At 40.5% G+C, this 19,663-nt stretch overlaps 2 protein-coding genes across 2 annotated transcripts in view; both read left to right on the forward strand.

Moving 5' to 3' along the window:
• The first annotated feature begins 2,978 nt into the window (after positions 1-2,978).
• Positions 2,979-4,965, forward strand: LOC109966535 (doublesex- and mab-3-related transcription factor A1). The gene is made up of 2 exons (XM_020611437.1): positions 2,979-3,734; positions 3,981-4,965. The coding sequence occupies exons 1-2, from the start codon at positions 3,041-3,043 to the stop codon at positions 4,763-4,765; spliced, it is 1,479 nt and encodes a 492-aa protein (XP_020467093.1). The 5' UTR covers positions 2,979-3,040; the 3' UTR covers positions 4,766-4,965.
• A 794-nt stretch (positions 4,966-5,759) lies between these two features.
• Positions 5,760-19,663, forward strand: part of LOC109966538 (glucosidase 2 subunit beta-like) — a 142,866-nt gene continuing 128,962 nt past the window's right edge. The window contains exons 1-6 of the mRNA XM_020611440.1: positions 5,760-5,941; positions 6,795-6,911; positions 7,725-7,820; positions 9,433-9,490; positions 10,194-10,311; positions 14,460-14,589. Of these exons, the coding sequence (XP_020467096.1) occupies positions 5,860-5,941; positions 6,795-6,911; positions 7,725-7,820; positions 9,433-9,490; positions 10,194-10,311; positions 14,460-14,589 (601 nt within the window). The 5' untranslated portion in view covers positions 5,760-5,859. The remainder of the gene's footprint in view (positions 5,942-6,794; positions 6,912-7,724; positions 7,821-9,432; positions 9,491-10,193; positions 10,312-14,459; positions 14,590-19,663) is intronic.

Genomic DNA, 19,663 nt, shown 5'->3' on the forward strand with positions numbered 1-19,663 from the left:
GGTTGTCATTTATTATGACAAAATATACGAGTAAAACAAGTGATTGTCATGTCCTATGCTGTTTGTCGGTTCTGATGCCCTATGACAGTCCTATCAGGCTTAAATCATGTATTCTGACCTGGGCATTAGTCTAACACTAGCTTCAGACTGGAGTTTACCTTTTGTGCCGTTTGTCACAATCAGGCATGTGCAGTTTACATCAGTTAGAAACAGCGTGTGATGGGAGGCGCAGAGAGCAGATTATGGTGTCATTTTGTTTTGAGTTTCAGTAGACCCGCTAGGCTGAAAAGAAATAAAGTAGAGGAGCTTTAAGGTGCTGAAATGTTTCTGTTTCAAAGTTTTATCACATGATGAGTTCTTACGCATCTGATTCAGAGTTAGTAACAATAACATGATCTGATTTATTGTATCAGAAAACCTGGAACTGCATGCCAAGATCAAAATAATCCAAATGGGATTTAGAGCTGTTTGGAAAAACTGTACAATATTTCATGATATGTAATCAGAATGTATACTGCCTTGGAACAATATATTAGAAAACCCATTTGTCCAGAAGATTTACTGTTTAATGATGAGCTTCTCTTCCTCTCAACCTCACCTCCTTACCTCTCTTCCCCCTCCCTCCTCCTTTTCATCTCACTGACAGTGGGAGACATAATCAGGTTTAGTGAGATTTGTGAGTAGATTAGCAGCCACCTTGCTTCAGATAAGAAGCTGGGCCGATAAAGCCCTGTCCTAGGAGGTACATGGCTGTGATGAAACACCATATCTGACATGAGCAGATCTGCCAGGAACACAATTAAGACACTGTCTAGCTCTATCTTCTCTAATGGCACTTGTCCCTGCTAATCCCTTCATTCTGTGTTGGGGTGAGGTTGGTAAATTCTGACTAAAACCAGATCTTCCCTGCAAACTGTGGAACTGAACTAAGGTTGTCTAAAAATTGATGTGTGTACTTGTTGTCCTTTATGTTAGATTTGGATCAAATGGTAGACTCTCACAAACTAGTTGAGAAAATACTTTTCCTCCAAGTGAAACTGATATGGATTGAAGGCACTTTAAATTTCTAGCCTGGCTTGGCCTTCTGTGATCCAGAGACAAACAGAAGAGGTAGTACATGAACAAATATAACACTACAGCTTTTATTTGTAATCCAGTTTATGAAAGCTTTTCCAAAAGAGCTTTTTTTAGTCTCCTTTCATACATCTGGATTATCAGAAAATAATAAATTTGAGCTTTTCCAAAAGCTCAATATACAGTGAAACACACTTTTATATCATGATGCTGTCCTGCTAGAAAAGGCTGTAACTGGTCCATATAAACATCATAAGTGGTCTATGTGTGAGAGCAGCTTCATGTGCCAGGATCAACTTGCCAGCCACAAATCTAAACCTCAAATTCCATTTCACAGTGGATGATATGATAAAAACTGCATGTGCACCCACACAGCATTTGCATCACTGGCATTTATTTATGTTTTTAGCATACACACTTTGTGCTGATAGATGCATTTCAGATTATCTTTAATATCCTGCACAGCTGGAGTAACTAAACCCCTGAGGCCCATAACTTCTGGTCCATCTTTCTACAAATGGTAGACTTGCATCTCAAAGAATCTTCCTCTACAAGTCATTACACACACACACACACACACACACACAAAAACATATTGTGCAAAACCACATATTTTAATGTTGCACACCATGTGTTTGTGCTTTACATATGTACATAATTGATTGCTTGTGTGCATATTACACACTGCAAAGAAGAGAGGTACAGTATGCTTCTGATAAGGGCCATGATTAAGCAGAAATCTGCACAAAGAAGAGGTTGGAAAAGTAGCATCAGTCACTCATAAGTTTTGGTTTCAAGAGCAGTAATGTTTTATGGACATGTTGAAACACCTGCCAATCTCTAAGTGTGTTAAGTTGTAATATTAGTGACTAATAATAGCTACACTCTGTCCCCATCAAATAAGTGTGTATTGTATTTAAGCAATATTCCTGGTTTCTGCTGTGGCAGATCTTCCTCAGAGATGCCCTTCAGGGAATCATTATCTCAGTAAAATGCCACTAGATGGTTGAGTGCTTCCATCCACAGCCTCTTTAACCTGCATCCATTATTCAGAGGGAGTCTAGTGGAGTAAGAACCACTGGGAGACCAGAAGAATCCAGTTGCTCTTACATCTATAGATGATTGGGATGCTATCATTATTACATTTTATTTATCATTTTAGTGCTTGTTTATAGCAGGTCAAACAAGTGCAGGCATATATTGTGTGCATTTGTAGAGTAAGTGTAACACCTTACGCTAGTTGCATTTATTGTTTGTGGTTGTTTCTAATATTTACTGCAGGGCCATGTGGTTAAAAAATAAGTACATGCATTATCCTTTGCCATGAATGAAGAAAAGCATTAAGGAAGCCAGTGTGCATGTATTAATGGTTGGATGGCATTGTCTTAGATAGGTTATGTGTTTCCCGACTGTGTTTGTCACATTATGCTCATTATGTTTGTCACATTATGTTGTTTTTCATGTATTAACAGTAAGGTAATCTGGGGATTGTAACTGAATCCTGTTTGAATGGAGAGAAATGAATGAAACATGTGACAAGGTGTGACTAGTTATCCTGCAGTCTGGTGTTTGTGGGCAGATGGGTCTTTTGTCAAGGTAATTTGTTCAACAGAAAAACCAAGTAGATAATTATCTGTTGCTTTTGTGGCTATTAAGGCCATTGTTGTGTTAAAAACATGCTACACAGTGCTTAGTAGAGCAGCCAAAGGGGTCAATGTATGTAGCTGAGGCAACATGATATTTTTTCTTTTTGTTAACAACTAATTCAACAAATCCACAGTTTTGACTGTAGTGCACATTAGATCATAGCAAGTCTTTAAGCAATGCAAATTTGAATCTAATTTCCACCGGCAGCAATTTCTAAAAGGGCAGTCATCGTTTATACAAAGTCTGGTTTTGGCGGGCCTCCCTTAAATTACAGCTGCATATACTGTAGGTTCAGTTGCATCAGATTAGACCGCTATTTATGCAGGACACAAATAAACATGATAGGGTATTAAGAGGCAAGAGCGGAAAGGGGTGTGGCGGAGGTGTTGTATTTCATGCCCAACCACCTGGAGAGGAGACACTTAAGGCGCGCTGGGTCAGGGTGCCAGCGGCAGCAGAGGCGCCAGTCACGCAGAGAGGACCGCATCATTTGAATGACTACACTTGTAAAACTGTATTTGCATCCCCTCGGGCAATGGACAGCAGGATTACCCCGCTTGGCCTCGCCGGGCACACCGCCAACCCGCTCGGTGGTTTGCAGGTGCCTCCTTCCTTCCTGCGCCCTCCACCTCTCTTCCTCCGTGCCTGTAACTCCACGTTGGAGAGGGGATACCCCCGCACCCCGAAATGCGCCAGATGTAGGAACCACGGTGTGGTTTCCGCACTGAAAGGCCACAAACGCTTTTGCCGTTGGAGAGACTGCGTGTGCGCAAAGTGCACTCTAATAGCGGAGAGGCAGCGCGTGATGGCCGCGCAGGTGGCCCTGAGAAGGCAGCAGGCTCAGGAGGAGAGCGAGGCCCGGGAGCTCCGGCTGTTGTACCCTGGCTCAGGGATCGGTGGGGAAGCAGGGATCGCCCACAGGTCGCCTATAGGCTCCCCGGTACCAACGACTATCAGCAACGCTCCAACAGCTCCCAGTTTTGACGTTTTTGGAACAGAGAACCAAAAAGATGGTAAGCTGAAATACTGAGAGCATTTTTCATGTCGAAAAATCTTAAGGAATTCAACCATTTGTTGTGCATAGTTATATATTACTATTCGGTTTATTTGCAGTTTTGGTTAAATTCAAGTTGCAACACAAATTAAACGTTTTTTATGGTAAAAGTTGCATTGTTTTATGTAGCCTGTTTTACGCACAGTTTGGATGCAGGCATAATCATGTTTTTAAACCGCCTATTTTTCTTTTATCCATATTTCAGATGACAAATTAGGCAAATACAACTTTTATAACGGATTCATGGCTCGACCCCTCTTTGTACCCCACACCACACGGCTGTCCCCTCCGAGTGACAAGTTGTCTCCAAGCAAGGACAACACCACTTCATTTGCTGATCTGAGCACAAGTCCATCCCCGGTGTTCGATCAGCGCTCAGACCACACAGAGAGTCCGCGAAGGTCGCTTTCCTCCTCAGACCAGGAGTCAGGAAGCGAGTCGGAAAAACCCAAGGACCACCGGAGCATGGACCGGGACCCCACTCACATCATGGCCAAGATCTTCCCCCATCAAAAACGGGACACCCTGGAGGCCATGGTGAGAACTTGCAAAGGTGACATAGTGAAATCCATTGAGCTGGTGCTGAGCTCCAAAGAGAACAAGAGCGACTCTGAAAGCTTGTCTGTGTCTAACCACCCAAACACGCCCAGGCCTTCACTGGGGTTGCCTGCAACGCGGGGTGCTCTTGGAAACAAGTCAGCCTTCTCTCCATTCCACATACCGCCGACGGCCGCCGAGGGGGACAGCCTGTACGGGCTCGGCCCTCGCCTCGGTGTCAGCCCCTTACGGCTGGCCTACTCCTCTGCAAACGGTGGTGTAACAGGTTTTATGTCACCATACATGACATCCGGACTGATGCCAGTATTTCCAGTGCGTCCACCTTTGGAGTCGTATTCCTTTTCTGGCATGATCCATGACCTTTCTTACCTTCAGAGCAAAGCGTCATTGTGCAATACAGGCCTTTACACACGACTCAACAATGAGAAATGACAAATTAAAAATCGATACATGAAAAATGATATTTCTTTAGGTAATGATACTCTAATTTGGTTTTCAGATTTGCCTTTAAATCGCTTTTCACGTGACTCAGATCCGGTTAAAGTGTTGCATTCTGGCATTTTCCTTTATAGACTTGTTTATATAGTGTACATTTTGTAAATATTCATTATTTTTAATAAAGTTATCCAAGGGTGTTCTTGTGTTCATAATTGTGCGCCAGTAGTCTATTTATCTATCTATCTATCTATCTATCTATCTATCTATCTATCTATCTATCTATCTATCATATGGGATAAATGAAAAGTATAAATATATGTAAATGTGCCAGGTGTGTTTCTGCAAACGTTTTCTTCTTCAGACATGTAAAGAGAAATCCTTGTCAGCCTAACAAACTGTGCCTTGTTAATTAATTGTGTGTCACAGTGAATATACCCCCATTGGGAAGAAGGGTATACACCCATGTGTTGAGTGTCTACAGATTTTTTATGACCCATTTTTGTATTTTCAATCACACAGTTTTTAACTATGAGAATTAAACATTAGAACGCCATGGTACTGAAATGTGTTTCAATTAGTGACGAATATGAGTCGAAATGTCAGAGTCCGTGAGAGTGACTTAGGGAAGGCTTTTATACTACATGGTAAGTATTCAGTCGCCATAAATCTGGTTGCAAGGGAAATTCTCTGCCCATTTATCTGGCTGAGAGTGTCCCACAACCTGCTGTGCTAGTGAGATGTTCCTGTCCAAGATGGGGTAAGCCTAAATGCATAGACTAGAAAACAAGAAAGATATTTGTTGTAAAATAATTTTAAAAAACATACAAAGTACCCAATCAGACTACTTCTTATTCTGAACGTATAGACTGCCTCAATGAAAGTGTGAATAAGTCTCTGAAGCCCTTCTCGTTCGTGATTGGTCGAAGAAATCACATGGGGGCGCAGATTAAAACAAATAGAAAGCCTCAGATATGTCACATGACTTTGTTTTAGGAAGTCGTGACACGACCAGTTGGAAGTTGGATTTATATCATGAATGTGAAACACTCTTGAGTGTGTTATCGTGTGGCGGGAAATAGAAGGTTAACATGCGTTTCCAAATTATATTAGTCGCGGTGTTTTGTTGTGGTTTCGTGGACCTACGGAAAATAAGAGGAATATCCTCGTCATGTAAGTTCACAGACGCCTTCTAGCTATCAGCTAGCGCTACTTTCTGTCGTCCTATTTTGTGAATAAAATGCACGGTGTAACGTGATGCAGCTTTAACAGGTCTTTAGCTTCGAAACAGACAAGTTTTTATGAAACGGTCATCGTTGCAGATAGTTTCTAACAACTGTACACCGCATTTCAAGTTTATTTCCAGGGTGGTAATGTTAGCAATAGTGGGGTAAGATGCTCATCCACATACAGTGTATTGTTGGCTAACTCCACCTGTGGCCATCAAATAACACAAAGCTAACGTTTTGTGTTATATTTGTGCCCACAAGGCCATCTTAATTTGACCATTTTCTGTTACTAACTTCTGCACAGCAGAAATTTTGAGGTGACTTGATCAATTTTTTCCCCTTAACTGTTAGACTATAAGGTTTTGTGTGTTATGACAAAGGCAGACACAAAACATCACTGCTAATACAACGAGGAGATTCATGTGGAGAGCTGGGCAGGGTTATTTGTTTGGAACAAAACATAAAATGGACTTGTTTATTATTTAACCTGAAAAATTACATATGGTGCAAGAGGCCCCCAATTTTACATCATTACATTATTACATGATTTTTAAAACAGTTGTATAAAAACGACATTTAACAGCCTTGTTTATGCATGACCATGCTGTACATATTGAATTCATATCCAATCCCTTAGCAGTTTTTCAGCACACAGTGTTCATAAAGGGGGCATCTTACCCTACCAAGCCTGTTCATTTTAACAATTCCATTAAAATGTCTTCACCGACATTGGACGTAAGCACCCAACTTTAATTTTGGTACAGGTACAAAAGGTTGTCCCCTTTATTCTGTAACAGATAAGCGGTTCTACAAGGAGAGGAAGTCCTTCCTGTGCATTGATGGGTCTAAAATGATCCTGTTTGAGCGAGTGAATGATGACTACTGTGACTGTGAAGATGGCTCAGATGAACCAGGTGATACTTTAGCTTGTGTATGTTTACAAATGTCAGCCAATTAGAATCACCATGTGTCCTGTGCAGTGTTACTGCACACTACACATTCCTGTCTGTGGGACAATACAGGTGATACTTTAGCTTGTGTATGTTTGTGTATGTCAGCCAATTAGAATCACCACGTGTCCTGTGCAGTCTTACTGCACACTACACTTTCCTGTTTGTGGGACAATGTTTGACTTGACTTAATATTGTATGGCTTTGCTTTACATAACCAGGTATTGTCCAACCAGTCAATTTAAATCAGGTGATGGTTCGGCAGTCAGATTGACTTTTGAGAGGTCTAACTGTAGGAGTAGATGCTTTACTGGAAATTGCAGTGGGAGGTGGTTGACTCAGTTTCTACATGACAGTATAGGTTAATAGTCTGTGCTCAGTGTTTATGCAAATATTTTTCTGCTGTACTTTGCTGCCAACACACATGATCTGCCTGTAATACTGTTATGCTATTGTTATGCTGTTTCATAGTTTGCAGTTCAGGCAAAGGGTGGCTCATTTCTAACAGTGAGATACTTTCTGTTACTAGACCAGCTTTAGAGATTTGCTACTGGTGAACACAGGCGCGAGGCACAGTCATTTTTGACTCTTAAAACAAAAGGAAGCATCTTTATAAACGCTCGCTGAAAAGGGACTTACTGCACTGTACATTACATCAGTAACTGGATGTGTTATAGCTTCTGTAAATCCTGTGAACTATAAATAGTTCTCATTAGATTGATTTATTTCTGAAAGTTTGATTATGCGCTGCTGCCCTCTGCTCCTGACACCACATAGGCACCTCAGCCTGTCCTCGCGGCCGATTCTACTGCACCAATCTGGGTTTTCGCCCACACTACATTCCGTCATCACGAGTCAATGATGGCATCTGTGGTAAGGCTTTTTTATTTTATTTTATTTTTTTTACTGCATTATATAGTTCAGGGTGGAAGAAATAATACTCTACTGAGAGGTGACTTTAATAAACTTTCCAGAATTTTTTAAAATGGGGCAATGAATTAACAATATTTTCTGCTTCAGCACTTTTCAAGGACAACCAGGGCAGCGCTGCCACTTGATTTATTCTTGCAGAAATGAAATCCAGCTAGTGAAATGTTTTGATGCATATAATTTCTACACATCTTAAAAATTTGTTAAGGCAGCGCTTGGAATCAAAATAGGTTCAAGTCCTCATTTCAGTGGGTTAAACTATTTGTGTGTTTTTTTTCAGACATGGACAGGAGTTCATATTTACATGTGGTAAAGAAGCTGACATTTTGGAGCACACGCTGTTACAACTTTTTGTTGTACAAAGAAACAGATGATGTACAACAAGCATGGCTCTCTAACACACACGATGTGTACACACTCAGCTTTCCTTGAAAAACATCCTCTTCTTCTCTTCAAGGCCGTGCTTTCTTGTAAAATCAGCTATACTCTTCACTTTGGTCGACATTTCCTTTCTTGCATCAGCGCTTTCAGCAGCATTAGATGGCATTCAACCGTAGCGGGTAAAATAATTGAAGGTATGAAGAATGAAAGAGCAGTAGGAGAATGTTTCTCTATGCCTCCTTTTGTCTTCTCTCTCTCCTCCTCATCTACTCCCACTTCTTCTCATACCTGCCTTAAATGGAGCCGTTTAATAGTCACCACCATGTCGCTTTTCCTCTTCAGCTGGTTGTTGAAAGATTCTCATTGGCTTCATTTTCAGGGCTGTAATGCTCTTATTCCACTGGCCACCGATGGGGTTCTAGATAATTGAGAAGCTTCACACTGTGCCTACTCTCTTGGGTGAAACATCTGAGCAAAAGCCAGATCTGAGCACTATCAAACCACCATGTAGCTGTTCTTACAAAGTGGCTGATGTCAAGAGACGCTCTCTGAACCAGAGAGAAAGATATTGTGCCAACACAAAGGTCTGATTTTTGTCTCGGGGGATGAAAAATCATTGCCTAGATCAACTTTATTTGAAGAAAAGAGTGCACACATTCATGGTTTTATTAGTGTAAAACAACTTGTATAGGTAGCTTCATATTTGCAGTACAGACATCTGACTCTCTGCAAGAAAGTGAATACGCATTTTTACCAAAATGTCTGCTTTGATCTGCCGGTTGCTTTCCCACTTAATCATTTTTTCTATGAATTTTTCACAGAACATCTTCATATATCTTGTTTTCTCCAACTAACGGTCAAGAACCCGAAAATAGTCAGTTAGCTACCATATATGAGAAAGAAAATCAGCAAATACTCACATTTAAGGCACCTAGAATCAGTGAATGTTTGGGGTTTTGCCTGAAAAAAAACAAGTCATTACTTCTTGACTTGGATGATATGCTCCAAAAAGTACCTGAAAATAAGCAATTTATAGTTGCTGATTGTGTTTTATTGTGTATTCTGTCTGTTTTTATAGCCAAATTATGTTCTGATCTCCCTATGATGATTTGCTGAATGCTCTTCTCATGTCTTGTTTGTGCATTGGATTGGTTTCTCCTCTGTCTCTCGCCAGATTGCTGCGATGCTTCAGATGAATACAACAGCCATGTTCACTGCCAGAACACTTGCTGGTCAGTTGAAGACTGAGATTCAATATTTATAAAATAACACATGCAGAATTCAACTGAAAATATGTCATTAGAGGCCCATGCATAGCTAAAGATATAAATAATCACAATGTTCATTTTATTTGGGAAATCAGTCATTAGTTTGACACATTTGCTACAAATGCAGCTTTTCTTTTATCCAGTTTGTCTTTCACATGTATGGCTGTTTGTCATATTGACTACGGTGTGCTGCACCCATGCTATAGTGACTCATTCATTGTGCCACCAGAGGGCATGGTGTCACTATGTTTTAAAAGCGTGGTGTCGTTCAGACTTTCTCTTGTAATGTATATGCATGATGCTGAAATGTAGCCTGCTGTGTAAATGTAACTTCTAATACAGTAACCCACTTCTGTTGTTGACAGTCCTCCATTATTCCATTCACTGCCATTTTGCCTCAAAACCACATACAAGCAGAGCATATCTCATTAGGTCTCCACAAGGTCCACACTCGTATTGTGTTTGCCAGACTTCAAAAACAATTTAGCTCAGCCACAGCGCATCAGCCCCCGTCTTATTTATTTTTCTATTTTCCCATTTGGGTTCCTGCTGCATTGTGGGCCCTTAAAAATTGGATTTTGCCATCTCAGTGACCGTAGCAGGGGTGGCTGATGTTTTCTCAGTAATGATGGGAATGTGCGTCCTCTCTCTCCCGGCTCTTCTCCAGGAATCTGGGACAGAGAGAGAGAGCATACGTGGAGGGCCAGATGAGGACCTTAGACGAAGGTTTGCGACTCAAGCAGCAGCTGATTGAGGAGGGAGTGCTGCTCTGGAGGGAGAAACAGGTACACCGTATTATGCTGAAGTAATTACTTCTGTATGGCATGCAGTAGTAACAGAGGACAGTCACCTGGGTTTGAGCTTTATCCTGCTCATGCTGTGGGAACACCAGTAACTTTTCTCAAGTTTCTGACTGCGTTTCAGACTGTGCTGTTTGACGTGCACAAAACATGCACTATACTGTATTCATTAAGCAGTCTATACATAGTCTGTGGTGGCCTATATATTTCAACTTAATTCCTAGATCAAGAGAAAAGAGGTTATGTCAAATTGTTGGGCAAGGGAGAAACTGTACTGTAAGTACAGTTTAATAGAAGCTGAATTAAAGTTCAAGTATTAAATAATACTACAGTGAAAATACTGGGGAACTGATTTGTGTTTCTAAAAACATGCAAACAAATGGTTAAATTTACTTTGTGACAAAACGGTGACATATATTTTATGATAAACTGAGTGAGTTTCCAAATTACAAAATAAAGTGCAAGGCCTTGTAATTTCAGGTGCAATCTGGCCTGTTGTACTGTTCTGATGATCCCTTAATCTGCAGTGATTTTGAGGTTTTATAGCTCTTTAATTCCCTGATAATGAAATGATAGAGAGCCGATGTGGCCAGCTTGACTATTCATCATGTGTTAACTGTTTCATCAATATATAATATATATATATATAATATATATTGTTTTGGTGGATTCTGTGGATCATTTTACACACATAGCTTAAAAAAAACAGACCTGGATCTGCTTTAAATGATCAAATCTTTACTCCCTTCAGTGTCCCTTCACTCTCTGTGACTGTGGGGTTTGTCAGACAAGAGGTGTGGTGTAATCACACTTAGGTTTTGTTTTGTCAGGCTGTACCTGGGCACAGTGGTGCTTGGAGCTTAACATCAGCGTGCTGACATGTGCACATTTACAGCACTAACATGCTGATGTATAAACATCAGGTGGTAAACATGTTTACCATGTTCAGTCTGGGAAACATTAATGTCTGTACACAATGTTGTGCCAGTTCACTAGGGGTTGTGGAGATATTTTGAGAGACAGCCACACCACTAGCACGACTAACCCGCGGTATTTGCTTCCACACTGAATGCAGCGTGTTCTGTAGCCTGCATAAAAAGTCTTGTCTCTCATTTGTGACCATTGCAGTCAGTTTGTTGAATGTACAGTGACCGGTAGCACAGACTCATGCAGTATTTTGCAAATTACTGTAAGGCTCCTGGTGCACGGCTGTGCGCATTGGGTTCTGCAGTGTGTTATTTGGTTTTCAGCACCTGTCGCAGTGGCGTATTCGGTTTGAATCTGGCCAGGGGACTGAGTTGTTTTTATTGTTGTTTTATTATTGTCAGTAGCCAAATCATGCAAGAATGGCCCTGCAATTATCATCAAAATGTACCAGTGTGTAGCTGTTGTGTGTAGATATTGTCTTGGTTATCCTCAATAGATTTAATTAACCTTCCACCTTGGCTACCTGCGCTGCCACTCGGTAACTGTAGTTTTATTACCCGAATCATCAGCTAGCACACTTGATTGACAGGGACATGAGGTTAATTTGCTTTTTATATGTGTTACGCTCTGAGAATTCCTGCTCTAATCGAGCTGTTGTGTTTTGTGGTATTGTTTTGGCTGTACATGCACATGGCACCTGGTGCTGCAGGAGTCTGCTGCAGTTAGATCTTTGCTGCTATGTAGCTCTGAGAACTGTCAGATTCTTTTCCACTGTCCCCCTCATTTATACCATCACCTGCAACGCATCATATTTATTTCCTGCCACAAACTTAGCATTCTGTTGTATGTCTTTAAGGATTTTTATGTGTGACTATGCTTCATTTGCAATCACTCTAAAGTAACAAGGAGGGAATAGTTGGGGGTAACTCAGCACAAGTAAATAAGTACCTGAGTGATCAAGCCTAATTTTGAATCAACAGGCTCCTTTGCAAGCACTTGGCCAATTTAGAAAGGAGAGTCCTGCAGCTTGGTGCAAATTAAATGGGTACATTTTCCATCTGAGGATCTCTTTAGATGTTTGTACGATACATTTACTGGTTCGCTAGTTACTTAATGCATTTGTGCTTTAGGTAATCAAAGTTGCCCTCTCATCACGTTTACATGGTCAAGTCTGGCTCACATACTGCACATGGCAGGTTCATTTCCCTTTTTTTAGTGCATTGTTAATAGAAAAATGAAAATTGTAAGACCAGAGTGTTGTTCAAGATGTAGCTGTGGTTATTTTAAAATCCTTTTTGAGGTTGTGAAGGACTCATTAATGTTACTGCAGCACACTTCACAGTTCTGTGACTTTCTCAGGGCTCCTTTAAATCCTTGTGCTATTGTGTGTATTGATTATGCGAGAAATTACTTAAATTCAAGGTATTCCAAAGCACTTTACAGCCGTTAAAAATGTGTTCAAGAGTGTCAGGTTTGTTTAAAACATGCATTGCTCACAATGAAAGATACAATTGAAAAGATACAACTTATTTGACAGTGATTTTTCCCGAAGGCCGCTTTTTGTCACACACATGCACTCTTACACATTTCTGATTTGCCAGCTGACTGTCTCTGAGTCTGTACAGCGCACTCTGCTTTTCTGTTCTCTTTTTTCCCCCATGTTCTTTTCTGTGCGGGCTGATTGGCAGATCGAGGCTGAAGTGTCACCCAGCCCTTTGAGCCCCGCCGCGCATTGTGATCCTCTCCTCTCAGCGGGTCTCTGTTGATATGGCAGGGTTACCGCAGGGGCCTCGTCTCGGAAACCTTTTACAGTGACTAAAAAGCAAACTCTTCCCGTGGTTCAGGGGTTGTAGAAGAATCTGCTGTTTAAGAAATGGCACACACAAAACTTTTTAATCAAATTAGAAGCATTTACTGTACGCCGCGAAAGCCGAGTGTAGCATGTCAGCACAGCAGGCACTAGAACCAGTAACAGTAATGCTGCTTTTAATTGAATACAAATTAGTGTTCAATAAATTCCTCTTTGGGGAGTTTGGTGATTATCTTTCTGTTGACTGGCCCACTCTAAGTGTACATTTTACAGCAGGAAATGGTGTGTAGCATTTGCTACTCCTTAATCCTTTTAAACATGTTTTTTCTGGACCTAATATACTGTACAGTAGCTTTGTCTGAAAATTTTTTTTTGGTGTGGCTTTCAGAGAAACAATGTGCTTTGTGGTCCAAATAGTTACACAGTAGGGGGTAAGACTCAAATGCTGTGTGTGAAATCAACATTCCTTGATCTTTTAAAACCAAATAACTCTCATTTCACTCATCCCAATAAGAGAGGTCAGATTTTCCGGTGCAGTTTTTTGAAAACATGAATAATATGTGTGGTAGTTTTTGGTGTTATATATGGCATTTTAACACCGTGGATACATTTTTGACATATTATGAGTGTTACTTGCAAGTAAATATGTTCTTGTACACTCACAATGGAGCCCATAAATCACTGCAGCAAACTGAAGGTGGTGAAGCAAGCAGCATGGCCTAGAAAGGTAGTCATCCCTATCTGACCCAGGCAGAATCCATCACAGCATTATAAAAGTCTCTGAGGAGAGATCGGAAGGCAATTTTAACACACTCGCGCGCACGCTCACGGAGTCACTGCTCTTTCATTTTAATTGGTCCATACAGTGATGACAGGTTATGCTTGGTTGTCAAGAGCTGTCAGTTTTGGTGTCACAGCAACACCTTGACGCAAGAGATTTTAAATAGTCCGATGTGCAGCCTGGAGTGCTGTTGCACAGGTTTTTGTAAATACATGGGCTAGTTCCTGTCTGGAGGTAGATGCAGTATAATGGTGCATAAAGAAAGCTCGTGAAAGAGACAAGTTAAGGACAGAGACAGGTTCAGCCCTAAAAACCTGCTGACATCTATTCAGAAACTACATTATCTAAATATATTTGAAGTTATAAATTAGTTATCTTCTTGTCAATAATTTAATAATTGCATTGTTTCATTGTAATTGCTGACTATACATGATAAAAGAAATACTGGTGTTTTTAACAAACGAGATTGTACATGAAATGCATGGCACTAACAAACCATGACTGTACTATACAGTACCTGTAATTAATAGGTTTGAAAGTGTCCACCAAGTGGCTGCTAGGATGTTTGCCGTGTAATGCTGATCTTAGATGTTGTGTGCATCTCTTTCTCTTCAGGCCCAGCTCCGAGATCTTCAGCAGGTAGCTGAGGACTTGCAGATCAAACTAGAGGAGCACAGGAGGAAGAAACATGAGGCTGACCAACTCAAGGAGCAAACATTAAAGGCAATGCAAGGAGGGCACAGTGGTACGTTTCATGCCATCTTTAACCTGCTGTTTGGTTTGAGTCCATTCTGAATGATCTATTCAATCCACGGAATTGCTTCAGCTTGCAGACGCAGTTAGGTCATTGTTACGGCCGCCACGGGGCAGATTCTGTTTCGTTTCATTGAACGAAAGTAAATTGACCTCAGCACCTCAGGCCAGATGGTCAGGATGACAAATGATAGAACATGAGGAACAGCTGGAAGGGTTAAATACAGATGCTGGTGCCATTGAAATGAATGGGCTGGGAGAGAAGTGCTGAGACGCAGCATATTGCAGCCCCACCGCTCTCCTTTTACATTCCTCAAACCTTCAGAGAGAAGGTGCCTATGACTCACAGGAAAATTCCCTTATCGCTCCGAGCACAGGTTGGCTCAGCATTTCAGTAATGTTCAGACTGTGTGAATGTACAGAAAGTTGGGGCTGGTAGGAAATGGACTCAATCACTTTCAGCACTGAAGTCCATAAGGATTCAGAATCATTATGTGCCTGTAGGGAAGACAGGGCACAGAGATTTGTGAGGTGAAATTAGCTCAGAATTTTAGACTTTTAGATCGTAGCAGAGTAAATATTTAAACAGTTCAATTCCAAATATCATACAGAACACACACAACTTTAACATAAATGAATAAAACTGATGCACAGTCCACGAATAGGGGTAACATGAGGAGGATGCCCCCTTAAGGACATTGTCTGTTTACTGAAAAACTGAAAGGTGTTTAGATATGACTTCAGTATGTACAGCATGGTCATGCATAAACAAACACAGTTTAATGGCTATTATAATGGTAAAGTATTAAATGTCCCTAAAATTAGTTATAGACGTGCTTGTTTTGTTTTTATTATGTCAATTAGACAGTTCTCTACTGATCTGATGTCACATTTTTCATTACTTTCATGAGGTTTTCACTATATAAGCTAATATTAGGCTACTTTTTCCTTTAACGCACCATTCTGCTGGCACAGCTTTAAGTGTGTCATACACGATTTGTCATTCTGTCACAATTTCTACATCCTAAAGAGGGCTGTTACTAAATTGCATTGTTTCTGATCTTTTTGTTTAGCTATTAGGCCTATGGCTAAGCTCACAAGTAGCACTACTTGTGAACATTCAATGATTTTGTCTTCTTAGTGAAATAAAATGTAATCTCTGTTTTTGACAAAGGTTATATCATTTGGCACCTTTTTGTTTATGAAAATAGCAATATAAAGTACCAGTCAAAAGTTGGGACACACATTCCTATTGAACTGAAAGGAAAAAGTACTGAGGGGAAAGATGCCCCCGGGACCATTTTAACCCCAACAGATGTAAATTTTTCCATATATCATTAAATAGCAGACAAGTACATTCTATATTTTGTTCCAAACAAATACCAGCTCTGCCCATGAGTCTCCTCATTGCATTAATCGTGTGTTTTTCTGTTTGCCTTTGCCAAAACATACACAACCTTAAATTCTAAGAAGGAAAAATTGGATCACGTTACCTCAAAATCTTATATTGAGCAGAGTTCAGCAACAGAAACTGGTAAAATGAATATTTAAAAACAGCGGTTGTTTGGGCACATTGGCAACACAAAAACTTTGGGCTCAAATTTTGTATCAGCTTTGCTGATATTTGGTTGTCACAGGTGGAGTTACATGTGGGTGGGCATCTTACCCCGAGGGGCATCTTCCTCCATGCTACACTATGACATTCTGTTATTTGCTTGTCAGTATATGATACAACACATTTATTCACTAAAGCCAGTTGTCTCCTTTTTAATGCTGACAGATTTCTCCTGTCCTTCTGAGATGATGTGAAGTGTTGGTGTGATTGATTGTTTGTCTAGTGTCAAAATGCCCCTCAAGTGAAAGTGTTGATTGCAATAAAGGTCATTTGACTTTGGTGGATCCTCTGAGCATGCATCCATCATGCTTCCCACTGTGCAGGCTGACCTTTGCTAGATGTCACCTCCCCCATGTTCCTGAGCCTGTCATTCTTTACTTCTATTACTGCTCATCTTCAGGGTGCAACAACCATCAGTTTTCATTTCTGTAGTCACGTTGCCGTGTCTTGTTGACTCATGAATTAAAAACACACTTTCAGGTAAGTGTCCATTGAGTAAAATAAATGTATTTACATATTTGTGGTCCATGAAATGAGCTCCACAAATGAGAAACAACATAGAATCAGCTTAATTGCTTCTTACTCCACCAGTTTCTGTAAATGGACTGTGAGTATGCACAAGGTCATTTATCGCTGCTCTGAATAAGAAGTTACAGTAAGAACAGTTCAGACTGAGTCACTACAGTCTACATGACTGCACAGTCTGTTTTGCGATGTTACAAAAGCCAGTGTAACAGTGATTCAGCAGTTATTCTTCAGTAACCTTTACCACATCTAGGCTTTTATTAAGCCATTCTAATGACAGTTTGAGTTTTGTGTGTTGGGAAGTTTCAGTGACCTATAGACTTCTTATCCTGCCCTTCCCCTAGTTGAATTTTAGTGAATAAGTGCCATTAATCTGTCAGCAGTGTAACTCAGTAAACACTTTATGGCTCCCTGATGGGCCTTACTGGTATTATTTGGGGTGGCAGGCTGATGAGGCTTCCATGCACGTTTTGATTTCATTCCCGGAGTTAAAAATGCAGCCAGTAAAGCAGAGATGTTATAAGTGAAGTGATGATCAAGGAGTTTTTTTTTCCAAACTTTTATATCTGATGCGTGGCCCTGAGCTTGTTTTTAATTGTTTTTTTTTTGAGAGGAGCAATCTAATTAGCTGTAAATGTATTTCCTCTTTTTAGGTGCTTTTTCTGTTAAAGTGCTAGGTCACACACCACAGTTACACCACAGTTTTAATTGATGTGGCTTGTTACTGACGGCATTTGATAATTGCTAACTTTACATTTGTATTCTGTGTAATCCAAACCACCTTGGCTGCTTTAAAACAGGTTTCCAGGTTGGTGACAAAGCACACTGTAAGATGAGCCAGTTAAACAGTTGCCTTAACAGACACTTAAATTACAGAGAGCCCATGCACACAAATATTATGTCAAATATGGGAACTTTGCAACAAAAAAATGCTTTTTGGTGAACACAGAGTCTTTCCCTTTATGACCTGTCAGTGGCCCTTGTCAGCACAGGCAAGAAAAGCCAGAAGAACAAGGAGCTGAACCTGCAAAGTAGCTCTTAAATATTTTCCTTTACTGTGGCTGTCACACAAATATGTCTCCAGGGCTTCATGGGCAGTTATTGACAAGTTATAAAGGTCCAGGTTATTTGTAACCTTAAAGAAAATGAGTTTCTTGTGGCCCATGTTTGTATCTTTGGCACAGTGAAGTGACTATTGAGGGACATTAGATGTCACAGAACAGCACTGTAACGTGTATGTGTTTTTGGTATACATGTGTTTTCAGGGTTCTAATATGTAGAATTTTGCATAAGGCTGTTTGGGTATTAAGCAATATGTAAGAAACCTCTTCCAGGTTCCCTCTGAGGATTTCAGTAGAAATTCCCTTGAGATCACGGAGCAGATTCAGCACTAACATCTCATGTTTCTAAAACTTTGGTATACTCATATTTCTCCCTGCTGTAAAACAACAATCAAGGAACCTTCTCATCTTCTCAAAAATGTATATGTCATTAATTTTCTGTTAAAATAAACTTAGAAGTTGGGGCACAACAGGTTGCAAGGCATGAAAATTAACTTGCATTGCCTTGAAAGTTGAGCTAAGCAATTCATCTCTGATATTATGTAGTCATTTTTATTTGATATTTGTTACTGCTACCACCAGCAGCATCAGTTGTTGAAGACAATTGATCTGTGTTTTCTGTATATTCAGAAAACAAGTTGTGAAAATGACTTTGCCAGTTGACTTCTTGGTTGTCTTACTCTACATTAATATGCCTAATACATACAGTGGGGCAAATAACTATTTGATACACTGCCAATTTTCCAAGTTTTCCTACTTACAAAGAATGGACAGTTCTGTAATTTTCATCGTAGGTACACCTCAACTGTGAGAGATAGAATCTACAAAAAATTCCAGTAAATCACATTGTTGATTTTTGAATAATGTATTTCCATTTTATTGCATGAAATAAGTATTTGATCACCTACCAACCAGCAAGAATTCTGGCTCTCACAGACCTGTTAGTTTGTCTTTAAGAAGCCCTCCTATCTTCCACTCATTGCCTGTATTAATTGCACCTGTTTGAACTCGTTACCTGTATAAAAGACACCTGTCCACACACTCAATCTATCAGACTCCAACTTCTCCACTATGGGAAAGACCAAAGAGCTGTCTAAGGACACTAGGGACAAAATTGTAGACCTGCACAAGACTGGGATGGGCTACAGGACAATAGGCAAACATCTTGGTGAGAAGGCAACAACTGTTGGCGCAATTATTAGAAAATGGAAGAAATTCAAGATGGCTGTCAATCTCCCTCGGACTGGGGCTCCATGCAAGATCTCGCCTCGTGGAGTGTCAATGATCCTGAGAAAGGTGAGGGATCAGCCTAGAACTACATGAGAGGACCTGGTCAATGACTTGAAGAGAGCTGAGACCGCAGTCTCAACGGTTACCATTAGTAACACACTACACCATCATGGCTTAAAATCCTGCAGCGCACATGTCCAGGCCGGTCTGAAGTTTGCCAAAGACCATCTGGATGATCCCTAGGAGGCATGGGAGAAGGTCATGTGGTCAGATGACACCAAAATAGAACTTTTTAGTATAAACACCACTCGCTGTGTTTGGAGGAAGAAGAAGGATGAGTACAATCCCAAGAACACCATCCCAACCATGAAGCATGGGGGTGGAAACATCATGCTTTGGGGGTGCTTTTCTGCAAAGAGGACAGTTTCACTTTCAAGTCTTCGAACAAACTCTACAACTATTAAAATGCCTCAAAGAGGGAGAAGAGCTAATAAATCAGAAGCGAATGAGGATATGGAGGCAGAAGAAATGTATCACAGAGCGGCGCAAGTAATGGACATTGTGGATAACCAGAAACAGATGTACATCGCGCTGATGAACCAACAGCAGGAAAACTTCAAAAGCTTCGTGCAACT

Source organism: Monopterus albus, unplaced genomic scaffold, assembly GCF_001952655.1.
Source record: "Monopterus albus unplaced genomic scaffold, M_albus_1.0 scaffold113.1, whole genome shotgun sequence".
NCBI lineage: Eukaryota > Metazoa > Chordata > Actinopteri > Synbranchiformes > Synbranchidae > Monopterus > Monopterus albus.

What these genes read in the sequence shown, in the direction of transcription:
- LOC109966535 (XM_020611437.1), top strand. Translation starts at nt 3,041, where the DNA reads ATGCAGGACACAAATAAACATGATAGGGTATTAAGAGGCAAGAGCGGA. An exon ending in AACAGAGAACCAAAAAGATG is followed by an intron (nt 3,735 to 3,980) that starts GTAAGCTGAAAT and finishes TCCATATTTCAG; the next exon opens with ATGACAAATTAGGCAAATAC.